The sequence below is a fragment of the Urocitellus parryii genome, chromosome 1, assembly GCF_045843805.1.
Source record: "Urocitellus parryii isolate mUroPar1 chromosome 1, mUroPar1.hap1, whole genome shotgun sequence".
Lineage (NCBI taxonomy): Eukaryota > Metazoa > Chordata > Mammalia > Rodentia > Sciuridae > Urocitellus > Urocitellus parryii.
In genome coordinates, this window is record NC_135531.1 from 16,509,284 (window position 1) to 16,528,898 (window position 19,615).

The window sequence follows — 19,615 nt, forward strand, 5'->3', positions numbered from 1 at the left end:
CTGTCTTGAATAAAATAAATGGTCATTGTTTTGAGCTGGTCTGCTTTGCAATAAAATTCAGCCAAAACAAAAAATCATCATATAGAAAAAGTAGACTGTAGAACTATATAGTTAGTTAAGAATTGTATATATAACAAATTAAAATTTTAAAAAATAAATTTTAAAAAAAAAGAAGCTAAACAGCTTAAGGGAAGTGGAGAAAATCAAAAAATAAATAGAAGTGAAAGATTAAAAAACAAAAAAGAATGCTGTTTCACAATGAAAACTCTGAGAAAGAAATCAGGAAGTCAATATCATTCAGAATGCCTCAAAAACATAAAGTACATACCTAGGAGTAAACCTAACCAAAGAAGTGAAAAATTTCTACAGTGGAAATGGTAAAATACTGAAGAAAGAAATCAAAGTAGGCCTTAGAAGATGGAAAGATCTCCCATTTTATGGATTAGGAGAAATAACATTGCTACAGTGGCCATACTACCAAAGTAATCTACAGATTCAATGAAACACTCATTAAAATATCAATAACATTATTCACAAAACTAAAAAAAATTCTAAAGTTTATTTGGAACCACAACAGATCCCAAGTAGCCAAAGCAATCCTTAGCAAAAAAAAAGAAGAAGAAGAAGAAGAATGCTGAAAACATCACAATTCCTGGATTTCAAAATATACTGCAGAACCATAGTAACAAAAACAGCATGGAATTGGCATAAAAATAGGCACAGCCAATGGAATAAAATGGACAACCCAGAAATAAACTCTCACATATACAGCAATATGATTCTTGACAAAGATGTCCAAACCTTGTGTTGGAAAAAAGATAGCCTCTTCAACAAGTGATGTTGGGGAAAGTGAAAATCCATCCTTAGTAGGGTGAAACTAGATCCCCATTTCTCATCCTGTACAAAAATTAATGAAAACGGATCAAAAACCTAACATAAGATCTGAAACTGCAAGGCCACTAGAGGAAAGCATAGGAAAAAAACACCTTAAGATACAAGCACAGGCAACAATTTCCTGACTTGAACTCAAGAAATAGTTCAGGAAATAAAGGCAAGAATTGACAAATCAATTACATCAACTTAAAAAGGTTCTGCACAGCAAAGGAAACAATCAACAGAGTGAAGAGACAGGCTACAGAGTAGGAGAGAACCTTCGTTTGTTATTTATCTGACGGAGAGTTAATATCCAGAATACACAAAGGACAAAAAACATCAAAAGAACTCTAATCCAGTTTAAAAGCAGTCTGAACAGACGCTTCTCAAAAGAAGTACAAATAGACAATAATAATATGGGGGGAAATGCTTAACATCTTTAGCCATCAGGGAAATGCAAATCAAAACTATATTGAGAGTCCACCTCACCGCAGTCAGCAAGGCTATTATCGAAAGAAAAAAATGCTGGAAATAATATGGAGAAAAAGGAATCCTTAGACAAAGTATATAACCACTATGGGAAAAAAAGGTACAGAGGTTTCTCACAAAAACTAAAACTAGAACTACCATACAATTCAGCTATACCACTCCAGGGTATACACCCCCCAAAATGAAATCAGCACACTAAAGAGATACCTGCATACCTATCTTTATTGTGGCACTATTTACAATATTAACATTTCATACTCAGCCTAGGTGCTCATCAAAGGTGAATGAATTTTTTTTTAATATAGTAGACATTTATGATAGAATGTTGTTCGGTCCTAAAGAATGAAATCATTTCATTTGCAGGAAAATGGATGGAACTGGAGGTCATCATGCTAAATGAAATAAACCAGACACAGAAAGACAAGTAGCATGTTTTCTGTATATGTGGAAAATTAAAAGAAGAAGAAAAGAAAGAAAGAAAAGATGATCTGAAAGTAGAAGAGGATCTATCAAGGACTGGAGAGGATGGGGAGGGAAGAGGGAGTAGTGGGGAAGCGGGATATGATTAAATGCCATATGTGTATGTATGGAAATGTCACAGTGAAATCCATTGATTTGTACAATTAATAGGAGTTAACATTTATAATAAAAATTGAAAAAATGGTGTAAGGCATTTTAATTAAAATATATAAAAAAGGAAAGAATAGGTAAAAATTTTTAAAAAAACATATTAAACCAGACAAAGACACATCAAGGAAAGAAAACTTCAGACCAATATCCTTAATGAACATAGATGCAAAAATTCCTAATAAAATCCTGGCAAATCCCATGCAAAAACACATTTAAAAGATAGGGAAATCAACTGGTTTCATCCCACGGATGCAGGGTTGGTTCATACAGCAATCAATTAATGGAATTCATCACATAAATAGGCTTCAAGAAAAGAATCATGTGTTATCTCAATAGGTGTAGAAAGAGCGTGTGACAAAATACAGTGTCCATTCATGTTTAAAACACTAGAAAAAAATAGGGATAGAAGAAATAACCCAAATCCAACATCATTCTAACCAGAGACAAAATGAAAGTATTCTCACTAAAAATAGGAACAAGACAGAGATGCCCTCTTTCACTATTTCTATTCAACTTAGTCTTGAAACTCTAGCCAGAGCAATTAGACAGATAAAAGAAATTAAAGGAGTGTGAATAGGAAAAGAAGAACTCCAACTATCATTATTTGCCAACAACATGATCCTATATTTATAAAATACAAAAATATTACACTCAAAACTTCTGGAACTAATAAATGAATTTAGCAAAGTAACAGGATATAAAATCAACACCCAGATATCAAATGCACTACTATACATCAGTGATGAATCCACTGAATGAGAAATTAGGAAAACTATCCCATTCACAATAGCCTCAAAAAAACAAAATATTGGGAAATCTATCAAAAGGAGTAAAGGACCTCTGCAATGAAAACAACAGAACACTAAAGAAAGAAATTTAGGAAGACCTTAGAAGATGGAAAGACCTTCCGTGTTCTTGGATAGGCAGAAAGAATCAATACTATCAAAATGATCATATACTTAAAAAAAATGTGGCATTTATACACAATGGAGTATTACTCTGCATTAAAAAATGACAAAATCATAGAATTTGGAGGGAAATGGATGGCATTAGAGCAGATTATGCTAAGTGAAGCTAGTCAATCTTTAAAAAACAAATACCAAATGACTCCTTTGATATAAGGGGAGTAAACAAGGACAGGGTAGGGACGAAGAGCTTGAGAAGAAGATTTACATTAAACAGGGATGAGAGGTGGGAGGGAAAGGGAGTGAGAAGGGAAATCGCATGGAAATGGAAGGCGATCCTCAGGGTTATACAAAAATGACATATAAGAGGAAAGGAGGGGTAAGACAAGATAATACAAATGGAAGAAATGATTTACAGTAGAAGGGGTAGAGAGAGAAAAGGGGAGGGGAGGGGAGGGGAGGGGGGATAGTAGAGAATAGGACAGACAGCAGAATACATCAGACACGAGAAAGGCAATATGTCAATCAACTGATGTGATACAGCAATCTGTATACGGGGTAAAATTGGGAGTTCATAACCCACTTGAATCAAACTATGAAATATGATGTATTAAGAACTATGTAATATTTTGAACGACCAACAATAAAAAAATTTTTAAAAAATGATCATATACTGAAAGCACTATACAGATTCAATGCAATCCCCCTAAAAATTCCAATGGTGTTCTTTATAGATATAGAAAAAGTGGTCATGAAATTCATCTGAAAAAATAAGAGGCCAATAAGGGTCAAAGCAATCCTGAGGGAGCAAAGTGAAGTAGAAGGCATCACAATACCAGACCTCAAATTATACTACAGAACAATAACAACAACAGCCTGATACTGACACCAAAACAGACAAGAAGATCAATGGAACAGAATGCAAGGCACAGAGACAAATCCACAAAAACACAGTTACTTCATACTAGACAAAGGTACCAAAAACATATATTGGACAAACAATAGCCTCCTCAACAAATAGTGCTGCAAAAACTGGAAATCCATATGAGGCAGAATGAAATTGAACCCCTATCTCTCACCTTGCATGAAACTCAACTCAAAGTGGATCAAAGACCTAGAAATTACACCAGAAACCCTGCAAATACTGCAAAAAAATGTAGGGCCAACACTTCACTATGTCGCCTTAGGAACTGACTTTCTCAATGACTCCTAAATCACAAGGAATAAAGTTAATAATCAATAAACTGGAATTCATCAAACCAAAAAGCTTCTTCACAGTAAAGAAACCAATCAAGAATGTGAAAAGAGGGCCTACAGAATGGGAGGAAAATCTTTGTCATCTGCACCTCAGATAGGACATTAATTTCCAGGATATATAAAGAGCTCAAAAAAAAAAAAAAGAAAGAAAAAAATCAATAAATGGGCTAAGGAATGGAACAGACACTTCACAGAAGAAGAAATACAAATGGTCAATTAATATATGAAAAAAATATTCAACACACATAGCAATTACAGAAATGCAAATTAAAACTACACTGAGATTTCATCACACTCCATTCAGAATGGCCATTATTAAGAAAACAAATAACAATAAACATTGACAAGGATGTTGGGGAAAATGTACACTAAAAAAAATTTTGGTGAGACTGCAAATTGGTGCAACTACTCTGGAAAGCAGTATGGCAATTCCTCAAAAAACTAGAAGTGGAAACACCATTTGATCCAGGTATTCTAATTCTTAGTATACATCCAAAGGATTTAAAATCAGCATACTACAGTGGCACAGCTACATTAATGTTGATAACAACTCAATTCATATTTGCTAAGCTATGGAAACAACATAGGTGCCCTTAAACAGGTAAATGGATAAAGAAAATGTGGTATTTATACACAGTGGGAATATCACTCATCTATAAATAAGAATGAAATTTGCCAGTAAATGGATGGAACTGGAGACTATCATGAGAAGTCAAATAAGCCAACACCAAAAAACCAAAGGTTGAACATTCTCTCTAATATTTGGATGCTAACTCATAACAAAGGAGGCAGGGGAGGGGAATTAAAGAAGTTCATTGGATTAGACAAAGGGGAATGAAGGGAAGGGATAGGGGAATAGAAAAGGAAAGACAGTGGAACAAATCCATAATAATTTTCCTATGTACATATATGAATATAACATTAAATTCCACCATTGTGTGCATCCTCAAGAATAGGGTCCTAATTAGAAAAGATTATTCCATGCTTGCATAGTTTTATCAAAATGAATTCTACTGTCATGCATAACTAAAAAGAAACAAAATTTTTTTAAAAAAATTTTTAAATAATATATGCCCAACCATGTCATATATGGCTGTTGTGGCTACTGTTTTCTTTTTCCAAATATTTGTGATATCTAAATTTTTATAATCAAAATTTATTACATTTATAGGTTGTACTGTGGAAGTTGTACATGAAAATAGTCAAATGGAGAGGAAAGCATAGTGGAGAAGTGAATGGGAGGTGGGAAGTGAAGATAGCACATGTATCAAACTTCTTCAAAAAGTTTTATTCCAAGACAGGGAGAGAGAGGGGGAACTGGGTGGAGCTAACAGTAGTGGGTCAAGGTGATGTGCAGTCACTAAATATTTTTTAAAAGAAGGAAATTTTCAATTCATTAATATATAAAAGAAAGTGACTTAGAGATTCAACAAATAGGAAGAAGGGCAAGTATTACAATGAGTATCAATGTAGATACAGATGCAAATATAAATACTGCTCTGCCTCATGCAGTGGCCTTCACCAGAGCATTTTTTAAAAAGATTTTTACAGAACCTCTTCTTGCCTGAAAGCATCAAGTAAAAATTACTGGGATCCCCTAAAGCTCCTTATACCCAGTAAATAAATAAATACTATAATCATGTATTAGAAATGGTATATTTTGCTCTTTCTACAGATTTTGGCCATAGTTAAGGTCCATGGCCCCACTGTGAGCCTGATGCTACACCGAGAAGACTTCTGTGAATTTTCCCTAAACCAGGTACACTGGCTCCTGAACCAGTATAAAGACCAAGAGATTGATTTCCATATCACTCAGGTAAGAGCCACACCTTAGAGGAACTGAATCAGAATCAATCTCCAACCCTTCTGAGGACATTGAGTCTCAAAGGACCTATGGAACTTAAAGACCTGTTTGGCAGCTGAACTTAAATACTTGGTAAATGGGAGGTGGAGATAGGTTGTCTTAGCTAGTGATGGTAACTCCGCGAAGGGACTGAAAAATTTCATTCCAAATACTGAGGCACTGAACAAGGTGAAGGGAGCCTGAATCACTGAAAAAAACCTGTAGCTGTGGGAAGCTCATGGGGTTGTTCTCACAAATTTTACCTATTCGCATTCCATGTCCTGGGTCTCTGCACCTCTGGTGGATTCCGCCTAACCTGTGAGCGCTTCCTTTTTAGAGTATAAAAGAGATACTGGCTGCAGCCGTCGTGTATGACATTGTCCTTCCCAGAAACTTGAGAAAATCCATTTTTATCAATTTACTTCACCAGGTAAGATGACCCTGCTGTCAACTCTGTTTGGTTTTAACTGGTTTTCTGTTTTTCATTTCTATCACCTGATTTTTTTTCCTCCCCATTCAGTTCTGCAGAATTCCAGAGCCTTCTGCAAAGGAAAATGAAATTGAAGCTTCAAACTGTTTCCTCATTCTAGGTAGGATCCTGCATCCTGAGGGCATCAAAAAAAAATGTCCCAGGTGACCAAAACAACAATGGTAAGAGGGTGTGCAAATTGTCACTTTAGTTATCACCACATATAACACACACAAAACGTTTCTTCAGCTCACAGTATTCTGTGCCTGCCCATCTCCCGTAAGCTTCCAGGAGGGATGGTATAGGTAAGGGGACAGGGTTCTGGGAATAGAGAATTTTCAGCTCTCAGTCCATAGAAGTCCCTAGGAAACTAGGAAGAGTTGGCTCTTTTTTTTCTTGGTATTTAAGATGATGAGAAACTGTCAAGTCCAAAGTCACCCCTTTTCACCTTTGCCCATCCCATTGTGTTCAAGCCTCTTTAGCCCTCAATCTTTCTCTCCCTCCTCACTCTCCTTTTTCTTCTTGCCCTTATGGCACCGTTATAGCCCCCTTCATCACCTGGTTGGGATGACTGCCACAGAAGAAATCAAGTCCCCAGGTCAGGATGCAAAATTCTGCACCAGCTCAGCTCCTGGGGATGAAGCACAGCACCCGTCTAAAGCCTCTCACATCTCCATTCTCCATCCAAAATGTCACCACCCTGACTTCATTGCATACCTTTCTATTATGTTCTACTTCTCTTGTGACAAACCCCTCTGTCTCTATACATTCCTCCTCGGCCTAATTAGCTAATTTATTTCCTCTCTGACAATTTCTGAAACAAACTGCTCTCCTCCAGCCAGGCATTTCCTCAACTTGGCCTGCTTCAGTGCCTGCAGTCCTCTAGCTTCACATCTGGCAAAACATCACTCCCGTCTGCCTCCATTTCCATACCTCCGTCTGGCCAAAACTGTGTCTCTTCTCCTCTTCTTCTAAGGACACCAGTCATGTTGAACCAGGATCCACTCTAAGGACCCTCTATTAACTTGATTATATCTACAAAGATCTTAATTTCCAAATGAGGCCGTGTTCACAGGTATTAACATAAGTGAACCCACTAGATATAGAAAGTTCTTAGTAACCAAACTGCTTAAGTAATTCTGAAATACGAAGCATGGACATCATATAATCAAATTACAAACGGAAGAGTGACCTTGACAATTCTCATGATAAAATTCACTTCTTCCCATGCAGAAGCATTTACCTGAAATGAAAATGAGTTCTTATGACCCCAGTATTTCTTAAACCTGCAGCCCATTCCAATGCAGCAGACCTGATGGAATTTTTTGATGAACAAATAAGAAGTAACAATGAAGTTATTCGAATAGGAGTCTTGACTTTGTTAAAATCAGTCATCAGTGCTGAGGGTAAGCATTAGGGACAATACAGAGTGGTTTATTTCATACCAAGAAGCAAACTAATGCCTATGCATCCCATTAATTCTATCCTAAGTTATCTGTAAAACATTATATGCACATGAAACTCTGCCTTCTCAGTCTTAAGCAGTCCATTACTTTTAAACAGACATTTTCAGTTGCCTCTCTTCTTTCATGATACTTTGGATACATTCTGTTGAAATAGATGAGTAGATTTTTCAAATCAAATTTCAAATTTAGAAGATCTAGCAAGTAGATTGAAGAAATCAATTACAAACAGCAGGTAGGAAGGAGGAATGTACAATTCCCTACATGTTAGTACATTTAAAATAGAGAGTAATTTAATGAATTACCACATTTCATTAATTCCAAAAAGCATTCAGTATTTTCATAATATTGAATGAATCTTTCATTTTAAAACATCTTTATATAACCACTATTTTTTTTCTTTTTTTGGTGCAATATAAAATAACAGTGCATCATAAAATTGATGATAACTGTGATTCAATAAAATGAGAATTCATTTTTGCACAACATAATATAGATTTTTTTTAAAAATTACAGTTAGCACTATACTAAAGAATCAGCATATCAGGAAACATAATGTAGTCTTACAAAATTCAGAGCTGATCCACCAGGAATGACATATTGAATCCCTGATGGAAGCGAACACTTCAAACAAGATGAAACAAATGTCGTAGGAAGTAAAGAAAGACACAGACTCCTTAAAGGGTTAGGAAAGAAAAGGGTAGGAAATAATTGAATAACATGTTAAAGACAAAAGACAATCATGTACCATAATTCTAGTAGGTTTTCATCAACCATAAAAACACTGTACTCCTACTGGATCTGACCTCAAAATCTTTCTTTTTCTTCCAGAACCCAGGTTGAGGGATCACATCATTTCAATTGAAAGAACAGTCAAAGTTGTCATGGGTGACCCCAGTACAAAAGTAAGAGAATTAATAGAAACTTTTATTTTGTTATTGGTAGTTATAGGAGTAGATGAAATAACACTAATTTTTTTACGAATCAACTGTGAGACTGCTTTAAGAAGAGATCAATGATCAATTTCATTTTTAAAATAACTCAATCCCAAAAAGATAAACTCCATGAAGGTAAAACCCTAAGAGTCCTTTCAATGGACTCTCACCCAGAGCAGCACTATGTCAATGCTCTTCAGATGTTTAAAAATAAATGTTGATTATAAAGATAATGTGTTTCCCCCTCCCTCCCCGACAAAAAAACCCTGAATCTTGTTCTTAGCTTATATATCCTATTTTCCATCCAGAGAGCACCGAGAACAAGTCTTACACACCATAGATTGCTCAATATTTCCTGATTATTTGATTAAAGTAGTAAAGTCAGAAAATATAGAACTTATGCTGGGAGAAATCAAGAAAATTAGCAGTTATTGTAGTCTTTGTATGAAACGTACACCTTGGGAACAAACTCTTTGCAGAAAGGGAGAAAGAAGAGGAGAAAAACCTTCTAAAAGGCTTTGGACTTCAATGGATATTTTGTTATTTAACATAACAAAATTTTTGCAATACATAATAATGGAGTAAAATATAAACATGCAAAAATATATATCACTCCATTATGTATACATATACATTTATTTATATATTTATATGTGTGTGTATGTGTGTGTGTGTGTGTGTGTGTGTGCGTGTTCCAGTAATGAACCAAGCCAACAGAAGAACTATGAAAGTAGTTTGAAATAGAATAAAAAAGTATGGATACATTCAAAGGCCATCTCCCTAGGCAAATAAAAAAAAGAAGAAGGATCTTTTTTGCTTTACTATGTAGAGTAATTCTGTGTCTTCATACTTTGACCATCAAGCAGCCCTGCTTTTCTGTTAAAAATTAGTTTTTACTTCCCACCCTGCAATAAATGACCCATTCACTCAAGGATTGGGTCTTCAGGTTTCTGTCCTCCAGGGAAGCAATCAAATAAATGAATTTAAACCAAATATTGCTTAAAAAATATTATAACGCAAATTTATAATCTCTCCCTCTAATTCTGAAGGCTAGATATATTTCAGAATTCACAATTTTTTAGATTATAGAAAGACATTATTGTAATAGCAACCCAAAATCTAAATCAATGGGTATTTCTGCAATACAATGTACACATATCCACACTACACATAAGACTACAAACAGCTTTAAAAGAGATTAATATGGATTTTGCCACTAAATGATTTTAAAAAACAAAATTCCAGTTTTCAGGGTTCTTTGGATTTTAGAATTGTGAATAAACAATTGAGGACCTGTAATTCAATCTACAATACTTTTCATTGAGTATGTTTAAAGTGAGGCAGTGTTTCAGCCCCAAATTTCCAACATTTTACAATAAAGAATATGTCTTTGGGATCTGGGGAAAAATATTTAGGTTGAAGAGAGCATTTCCAGTGACTCTGTAGACTGTTTCCTACTCCATTTATTTATTGTAAATATAGCTCATTTTATATTCTCTTTTGAAAAGGTTCCCACCTTTGAATGACTCACAATGGTTATAAGATAAAGTACATCTCCATTCTTCTAAACATACTAAAGTATTGCCTGGTTCCTACTCTAGGTGAGGAAATCCACCCTTCTTCTCATCCAAACCATGTGTGATAAGTGCTACATTGAAGCTGGGGAAGGATGGCCCTTGATTGATTATGTCTTCTCCCAGTTTGCAAAGTCTAACAAGAAACTGGTATGAGGGGTCTTCAGTTTTGAGTGTCACACTGAAACCTGGGATTTAAAAAAAAAAATTACTGGGCTCTATTAAATAACTGATTTCAAAGTTATATTTCATTGTGATTTTTCGGTAATTTTTATCAGCCTCTGGATTCTCAGCTCCCTTTCACTCCTGTCAACAAGTAAAAGGGAGGTTAAATCACAGTTTTCTCTGAGGAGACAACCAGCATCCTTAATTTTGAGAATGGAGTTGGTGTAGAGAGGCACAGAGAGAGTGGATTGGTTTTAAGAAAACAAGAGACACTGATACTAAATGCACTAATGTTTTAGTCCATTTGCTCAGCTAATGCAAAAATGACATAGACTGTGTGGCTTGTGAACCTTTATTCCTCACAGTTCTGCATGATGAGAAACCCAAGATTCAATGTCTGGTGAGGGCTTGCTTCTTCACAAACGGTGCCTTATCCCTAAGTCCACACATAGGACAGCCACCTAGCCCACCAAGATTCCTTTCACATGACCATCAATTTCAAACACAAAGCCTCTGCCCTCATGACCTAATCACCTTCCAAGTGCCACTCCTCCTAATACCATCACCATGAGCATTAAGATTTCAACACATGAATTTTGGGGAAACGCAACCATTCAGACCATAACAACAGGGCTCAACTTTCTGTAGATGAAAATCGTGTGTAAGTCAAGGCAAAGTGGCATACACCTGTTATCCCAGTGTCTCTGGAAACTGAGGCGGGAGAATCACAAGTTCAAAGCCAGCCTCAGCAACTTAACAAGGCCCTGAGAAACTTAGCAAGACCCTGCCTCAAAATAAAAAAATAAAAAAGGCTGGGAATGTGGCTCAGTGGTTAAGTGCTCCTGAGTTCAATCCCTGGTACAAAAAAAAAAAAAAATTGAGAAATATCAGCAATTTTAGGAAGAAGTCACAACTGAAATTGCAATCTACTCCACTAGGAAGCAGTGCTTTAAAAATTTTTGCCCCAGAGAAAATGAAAAAGAACTGATTGGGGGTGGGGATATCCTCTGCTCAAAGACCCTCACAATTTTTACTTTTCTATTTTATCCAGGGGTGTATTTTCCAACCCGTTCCTCCAAGGGGCACTTTCAAATAGGGATTAGATGTTGGAGACAATATCACCAGGATCCAGAGCTCCTTGAGTGACAACATCCCCATTCCAGAAACTGAAAACACATCTACATAAGGTTAGAAGGACCAACATTAGGGCTCATTGTCACCTGTTTCATCTTTATTAAAGGAAAAAACAGTGAAATCTAATTCCCACGAGGAAGAAATTGGGGAGAAATCTGTTCAAGAAACAAGTCTCAAGGTCCTTAAAAACCTGGATCCACTCGTCTTTGGAATGCCCCAGGTAAGTCAACAGCTACAGTTACTTCAACCACCTGCCCAAAGCTCTGCCCTCTAAGGATGAAAGACAGGGGTTTGTGTCATCAGCTTTTTGATGCTTTGATAGAGGATGTACATTGTTATGTTCAGCACATAGAATTTCCTCAAAAATCAGAAGTTGAATAAATCAATTTAATAATTAAGGTAACTAATAATAGCTACATATATCTGAATAGTACAGCACAGTTTTATAAGCGCATATATATTCTCTTCTCCCCGAACCTACCTAGAAATAGTATTAAGTAGTGAATGGGAGCTATGATGCAATAGACACTAAACTTTCCTGATTCATCTGTTAAGTCACCCATGCTGAAGCCTTACCAAATACCTAATTAATCTGTACCTAGGGGGAGGAGTCTTGGAATCTACCTTTTCCTTAAGCAAAATAGCCTGAGAAAGGATTTTCATGGCCAGAAGTACATAGCCCATCCAAGGAAACAATTAACAGACCACCCGATTTAAGTGGATCATAGGCTTCATGTATGTTGGTGCGTGGTTTGAGTTATCTGGGACATTCACTTAAAATGCAGATCCTGGCCACATGTCAGATGTGCTGAATCAGTATATCTGAACATGGGGCCCATGAGTCTGCAATCAAATCCATTCCAATATTTCTAATGCATCCTAAGTTTGAAACTTTTGACTCCACAAATAAAGGCTGTCCCAGACTCTAAAGGTCCTGGAAAGCCAAACTCCTACCTTGTGTTTTGTTTAACAAACCAATGAAAATTTTAATCAAAAGCCTAAGCACTGCAAATAATAGTTGTAGGAAACTAATGGGCCAGGATACAGGTAGTCTAAGCAAAGAGACTTTGTAACAGACCAGCCACAACTCACAGCATTGTAACTGTAGGAATTGGAACTGCAGCAGCATTGTAACAGTAGGAATGAAACACAGAAGGGCATGAAAGATTTTACAATGAAAATGACAACTTGGTGATAAAATACAGATGACAAGGAAGAAAGAAGAGTCCAAGTTGACACCAAGGTCTCCATTATGACAAGAGAGATTTCCTGGGTAGGGGAACGGGGCTTGAAGCACAGTATTTATACAAACTATAGCAATTCTAGACCTTCAGAGCAGAAAGATGAGAGCCTGAAACACTAAGAATATCCTATCCTCTCCCAGTGGTTCTTAGTTGGAGCAGCCTGGAGAAATATGTGGGGCATTTTCAGTTGTCACACTGATGACAGGAACTTGGTGAAGGGGACCCTGGGACATTAGACTTCCTGTGGTACCTGCAACCATCCCTGACAATGAGGAATTGTCCTGCCCCAAATTCCAGGAAGAACCATTGAGCAACACTTACTACAACTAGCACCTGAAAATAAAAGGGATTTTACCTAACTTATTTCATTTTGACCTGTCCTGAACCACAAGATTTCAACCAATGAAAGTTTCTGAATCAGAAGGAAAGCTCAGTGAGGCTTAGGAAGAAGTCATAGAAAAGAATAAGTGATCCTTTCATCTTGCTCTCTGTGTTCCACAGGTACTATGGCCAAGAATCCTGACTTTTGTAGTGCCTGAAGAATACACAGGAACCCTGGACTACCTGTTCAACATCATCCGAATTCTGATCATGGCAGAAGAGAGGAAGAAGTACAATATGAAGGATTCATCGGCGCTCGTCCTCTCTACAGGAGCTGGTTCGTACATTCAGAAACAAAGCCAAGTTTTGCTATTAGGAGAGACTCATTTCCAGAAAGTCTTCTGTGTTCTGATCTTCCACCCAACCCTAGTCTGAATTTCTCTGGCCCCTACAGTGATGATTGAAAATTGCTTTCTCTTTCTAGTGAACCTTCCTTCACCACAGCAGCTACTGGCCAGACTTCTGGTGAGTTAAAAAGACGAATTTCAGTTGCTGTGGATAATTCAGTTCAAAATACAATGCTAATAAAAATTGCGTAAACATTGGGCATGGTGGTACAGACCTATAATTTCAGCTATTCATGAAGTTGAGGCAGGAAGATGGATCACAAGCTCAAAGCCAGCCTTGGCAAACATAGTGAGACCCTTCCTCAACAACAAATTACATACATACTCAAAAAAAAAAAAAACCACTAACATGATCTCAGTAACAAAATTTCTACTATACTAAAGACATGTGGTATATGCAACTACTGGCAAGATTGTTTCCTCACTTTGAAATGTTTTTCAAACTTTATGACTTTATAATACTCATAGACTGAATCTCATCCAGAAGTACCATCAAACAAATCCCACACCATTTGTATGGACTTCCCTTCTATCTTTTTGGCCACATATGTATCATTTACTCAAGCATGTTTCCATATGCATTCATTTATTTAATAAATAGATAGATCTGAGTATTGATTCTTTCCATTTATCTTTTCTTCTCCCTTTTTATTTATTTATTTATTTGTGTGTGTGTGTGTGTGTGTGTGTGTGTGTGTGTGGCTTCCATGTATTTTTTTCACCTTTATTATCATCAGGGGGAAAAATGAGAGGATTGTCTAAATATTATCTTTGCTGTAGAATAAATAAGGACTGTGATGATTTGTTAAGTGACTATCCGATTTAGGAATCAAGGGAATCTGGAACAAAAAAAAAAAAAAAAGGAAAAGGTAGGTGAACCTTTTAAATACCTCTAAAATTGATGAATACTTATCTCTTTCATCCTTCAGGTAATATCTGTGCTTGCCAGTCTAGGTTCGTTACGTGGAGCTGGTGCAATAGGACTTTTGAAGATACTGCCTGAGATAATTCACCCCAAATTGGTAGACTTATGGAAAACACTAGTACCTGAGCTCCTGAAGCCTCTGGAAGGTACTTGGATAGAGTCTTTACTAAGGAGATGGGAACACAAAAAAATGGTGCACCATTTCTCTGTGTGAAGCTGTTGTTGCTCATTTTAGGCTACAACTCTGAGCTTGGCATGCAAGTTAGACAACAATCTATGTATTTTTCCTTAATTCCTTGTGTTTTATTTCTCTACCAATGCTCATACTGTGAGAGGACCTGGTGGGGCACACGCTTTGCAGGAAGGCTTACTTTTGCCCTGACCTTTTTCTTATATCTAGACAAATCCTGTTTTGATATTCTTCTAAAAAGTCATTATTCATTCACATTCGAGTATCAAAATATGGTGATTTCAGTAATTAGTGCTGAAATTAGAAAAAAAACTAGATTTGTTTAAGGGATTAAATATGCACTCTTCACCTAACAAGTACTTTAAAGTTGCAAAAATAGTAAATTTCATCACAGAGCAGGAAGAAAGCCTGAAATGGAGTTCCAGCATCAACTGGGGGACTGATGGGGGAGAATTTGAGACAAGTTTGTTTGCAGTTATTGCTCCAATTTTTATTTCTAGGAAACAATGCTAGTGTGCTGTGGGAACTCATGCTGCTTCAGGTAAGGGTGGCTTCTAGGTGAATTGTTAAAGATGAATGAGGAAATAAGCTCTAGCTACCCCTCTTCTTATATTCATTCTTTTTAGTTATACATGACAGTAGAATCCATTTTGACGTAATTGTGAAAACATGGAATATGTCTTGTTCCAGTTCAGCCCCCGCCCCGTACCTCCCCTTTTCCTTCCCTCTCCCATCTTCTGTTTGTTCCCTTTCCTCTATTAATCTTTCTGCCGTTTAACCATAGCATTTTTTAAATTAATTTCTTGTGGATGTACCTGATGCTTAGATCCACTGTGGTATATTATATATTAACATAGGATAAAGTTACATCTATCCCTTTTAACAACTAGATTAACAACAAAAGAAATTTTCTTTCTCTGTTAGGAAGCCTTCATAGCAGTTCATTGTCTTCCTCCTATCTTCAGTATAGGTCTAGTCTTCTTTTTCCAAAACTGTGTGCCTGTGCCTTCTTCCCCTCATCTTCTAAGTCTGTTTAATTTCTTTCCTTTAAGGAACCCATTGGATGCTCTTCTATTAAAAAATAATGCATATAAGCATTTTCACTGGCTTTGACATTGTGTCTTTTTCTAACCTTGAAGTGGAAAAATACAGGAGAAATCATATATTTTAGAAATTGCATGGATTTTGTCCTCCAAAAAGACAAAAACAAAAATAAAAAATGTCTTTTTATGTGTTGTTGAATGAAATACCAAGGGTTCAGAGGACCGATTGTAATCCTGGCTCAAACAATTGGTGAATCCAGAAGTATTTACTTTACCACTGGGGAAGTTGGCAGAGATGTGCCTGTACATTTAATTGGTTATTAAGTGCATTTAATTTCTTATTCTAAAGATCTCCCTCATGGATTTTTTTTTAATTTTTTATATATAATAAGCCAAACTCACATTGACAAAATGAAGTTTTTCCAAATCTATCAAAGTTTGAAAAACGTTAGCTTCAACTTAAATTTCACATTGGGTTAGTTTCTACTTTGAGTCATTCAGAAGTTTTTGTTGAAGGGAAAAATAAGGAAGGCACTAACGTAGAGTTATTTCCATATTTTGTGTATTTTGTTCTTAAAGAGAATTCAGAACATATCATAAAATACTTTTTTAAATAAAGAGGAAAAGTTCTCAAGTCACCAGTTATTTTATAGGAAAAGGTCCCATTTAATACACCTTTATTCTTTTAAAAGATAAGGCAACAAAAAAGTACCAACAAAGCACATAAAACCATCACACTCATCTCTCACTTCCACTTCCTACAACAGCTGCTCAAAGAATCTTTATGGAAAATCAATGACACCGCCTGGACCATCCAGTTGAGTCGGGATTTCAACCAGCAAATGGACAGTTACAGCAACACCTCCATTGAGAAGGTTGGTGTTTCAGCTGAGGGACCTAAGCAGGTACCTTATGATCCAAAATGCTTCTCAAGCTCCATCTTGTTTTTACTGCAATCAAAATGAGGGAGGAATGATTAGAAAAAGTAGTTCCCTCCTTTTAAGGCCATTTACCTCTCTTCACCTCAATTTTGGCTGAAATGTGCTCACAGGGTCACACCTATCTGCAAGGAAGACTGGGACAAGATAGATATGTGCCTAAGAGTTAAGGGTACTCTTCTAGAAGGGAAAAAAGAGTGGCAGTCTCTCCCACATTGGTGGCTTCATGTCAGTTTATGTACTGGTTTCCATTATGCCAGTCTTGTGGGGTTTGCTGCCAAAAATGAGCCACTACATTAACAAAAGCTTAGAGGTAAGAAAATGCTCAAAAGACAGTTTTTCCATCCCTATGTCTCCAAATGACCTCTATGTAACCCTCCACCTTGTAGCCTTCCATTCTATTTTTTTAAAAAAAATTGATGCATTATAATTATGCATAATAGTGGGATTCATTGTAATATATTTATACATGCACATAATATCATTTGATCAATTTTATTCCCCATTACTTGCCCCCTCTCTCTTCTTTTGCCTCTCCCTTCTTTTCCTTTACTGTTAACCCTTCATTATCATAAGATCTATTTTTTTCTTTATAGCGTTCACATGTGAGAGAAAACATTTGACCCTTGACTTTCTCAGTCTGGCTTATTTCACTTAGCAAAATGTTCTCCAGTTGCAATCATTTTCCTGCCAATGACATGATGTCCTTCTTCTTTATTGGCATCCTTCCATTTTAAGTGAAGATCATATCCAGTGTCTGCTTCTTGCTCCTCATGTAGCCCATGAGAAACTGTTTTATTTCTCTGGATCCTCAGCATACTCATCTTTAAAATAGGAACATCCCTATGAGGGTTGTAGTGTCATGAGGATTCAGTAGATAACATATAGAAAGTTCCTGGTGAAGTGCCTGGAACAGGTAAGAGTGTGCTTAATATAAAAGCTGATCATGGTCATTATTATGTTAAATCAGTCATAATTTTATTTTCCTGAAAAAAACATTTCTTAAAATTCTTCAGTTCCAATAATAAGTATTTTTCCTACAAATTATTCAATATTAACCTTCAACTCTCCTATGTGATTTTTGAAATTCCCCTCACTGATCAACTCTCTGATTTGGTACCGAGTATTAATTCTCCAAATTGGTCTACCAAGCCTGCAGACACATTAAAAAGATTTTGTAAGCAATGTTCCATCTTCTTGTTACAGATTTGCCCTGTGCACCTAAGGTCATACATTCATCCAGTAGTTTCCAGACTTAGAAGATTACTCCAGAATAATGATGGAGTACAGGTGGGCAGGGCAATTTTAGCAATGAGATGTCTAGATAGCCTTCAGCCCTATGCTGAACAAGAGTAAAGTTAGAGTGTACCAGTTAGCTTTTGCTGCATAAGAAGCTACTCTTAGTGGCTTAAAACAACAGCCACCTATTCAGTTCACAATTTTGCAGTTGAAAAATTTGAGAGGGTCTAGGCAAGGCTCAGCTGGCTGGTCTTCTAATCTTAATTAGGCTCAAGGAGGTTGCCTGGAGGTGCTGGTCTCAATTAGGACAGTTGATTCTGTTCCTGTGGTCTCATTGTCCAGCAGGACAGGTGAGGCTGGTCTTCATGGGAGTGACAACAGAAACTTTGCAGAGTCTCTTTGAGATATACGTTCAGGAGTGTCACAGTCATTTTTGTCACATTCTGTTGGTAACAAACAAGATTCACACAAGGATCAGGAAAACAAAATCCTTTCATGAGCGATTGCAACACCCATAGTAAGAAGACATGGCATGGATAGAGGTAGAGCAGAAACATTGTAGCTGTTTTTGAAGTCTACCACCTTTTCTTCCAATGCTGGGTTCCTGATATTTTCAGACTCATCTCTAAATTCCAGTGTGGTAATATATTATACATTTGGCCAAAACCAGGAGAGAAGAAACTTTTCTCTTCATCATGTCAGTGTTTTTCCGTAGCACAAGACTTTCCCAGGTTCTTTCCAGTCCTTCCCCCAAGATGAAGTTAAATAGACCCTAAAAACTTTGTCCCTAGTTGGGCGCAATGGCACACACCTGTAATTCCAGTGACTTGGGAAACTGAGAAAGGAGGATCACAAGTTTGAGGCCAGCCTCAGCAACTTAGCAAGGCCCTGTCTCAAAATAAAGGAAAGAAAATGAAATAAAAATGGCTGGGGGTGTAACGTTCAGTGGTAAAGCACCCCTGGGTTAAATCCTCAGTATCAAAAAAAAAAAAAAAAGTTTTCCCTTGTCTGATGTTTACTTCTACTTCTGTGTTGTACACAGTTTTCCTCATTCTAATTCTATTATCACAGGAGAGCCTTTTTCCTGGATAACCAGGAACGAAGTGGGTGGTACCTACACAGATTCTCATCTGGTAGTTGAGAGTGCAGCAACAGTTCCACCTGTTTTTAATAGCTATGCCCCCTCTTGTCCCAGGTCAGACTGGTCTACACAGTTTCTACTGAACACATTAATTTCCCTCCACCTGTTCTATAGATTCCCCTCTGATTAATGATGACCATGATAGCTATAATCCTGCAAGTCTTGCAAAGTCCTTGAAGTATACCAGCAACTGGCCAGTTTTCTCCCCTGCACTTGATAAGATGGAGATTCTACACAAAGAGATGCTCATTTGATGTGATATAGCCATAAGTTATTTGAAACTTAGAAAACAAATCAAAGCCAACTTTGAAATAACCCTTTTTTCATTGTACATGTTTATCCAATGAGCATATGTGAAGTGCTCTTTTATTACCAGGAATTGTGCATTGGAAATAATGCATAAGACACTTGGTTGCCAAGAACCCAAATT

The 19,615-nt window shown here is 36.7% G+C and overlaps 1 protein-coding gene across 1 annotated transcript in view; it reads left to right on the forward strand.

Moving 5' to 3' along the window:
* Mroh2b (maestro heat like repeat family member 2B) overlaps positions 1 to 19,615 on the forward strand; it is a 98,146-nt gene that overhangs the window by 39,587 nt on the left and 38,944 nt on the right. The window contains exons 7-18 of the mRNA XM_026410232.2: positions 5,830 to 5,970; positions 6,335 to 6,427; positions 6,518 to 6,587; positions 7,759 to 7,872; positions 8,761 to 8,834; positions 10,466 to 10,588; positions 11,844 to 11,957; positions 13,483 to 13,639; positions 13,787 to 13,827; positions 14,639 to 14,780; positions 15,325 to 15,365; positions 16,635 to 16,742. Of these exons, the coding sequence (XP_026266017.2) occupies positions 5,830 to 5,970; positions 6,335 to 6,427; positions 6,518 to 6,587; positions 7,759 to 7,872; positions 8,761 to 8,834; positions 10,466 to 10,588; positions 11,844 to 11,957; positions 13,483 to 13,639; positions 13,787 to 13,827; positions 14,639 to 14,780; positions 15,325 to 15,365; positions 16,635 to 16,742 (1,218 nt within the window). The remainder of the gene's footprint in view (positions 1 to 5,829; positions 5,971 to 6,334; positions 6,428 to 6,517; positions 6,588 to 7,758; positions 7,873 to 8,760; positions 8,835 to 10,465; positions 10,589 to 11,843; positions 11,958 to 13,482; positions 13,640 to 13,786; positions 13,828 to 14,638; positions 14,781 to 15,324; positions 15,366 to 16,634; positions 16,743 to 19,615) is intronic.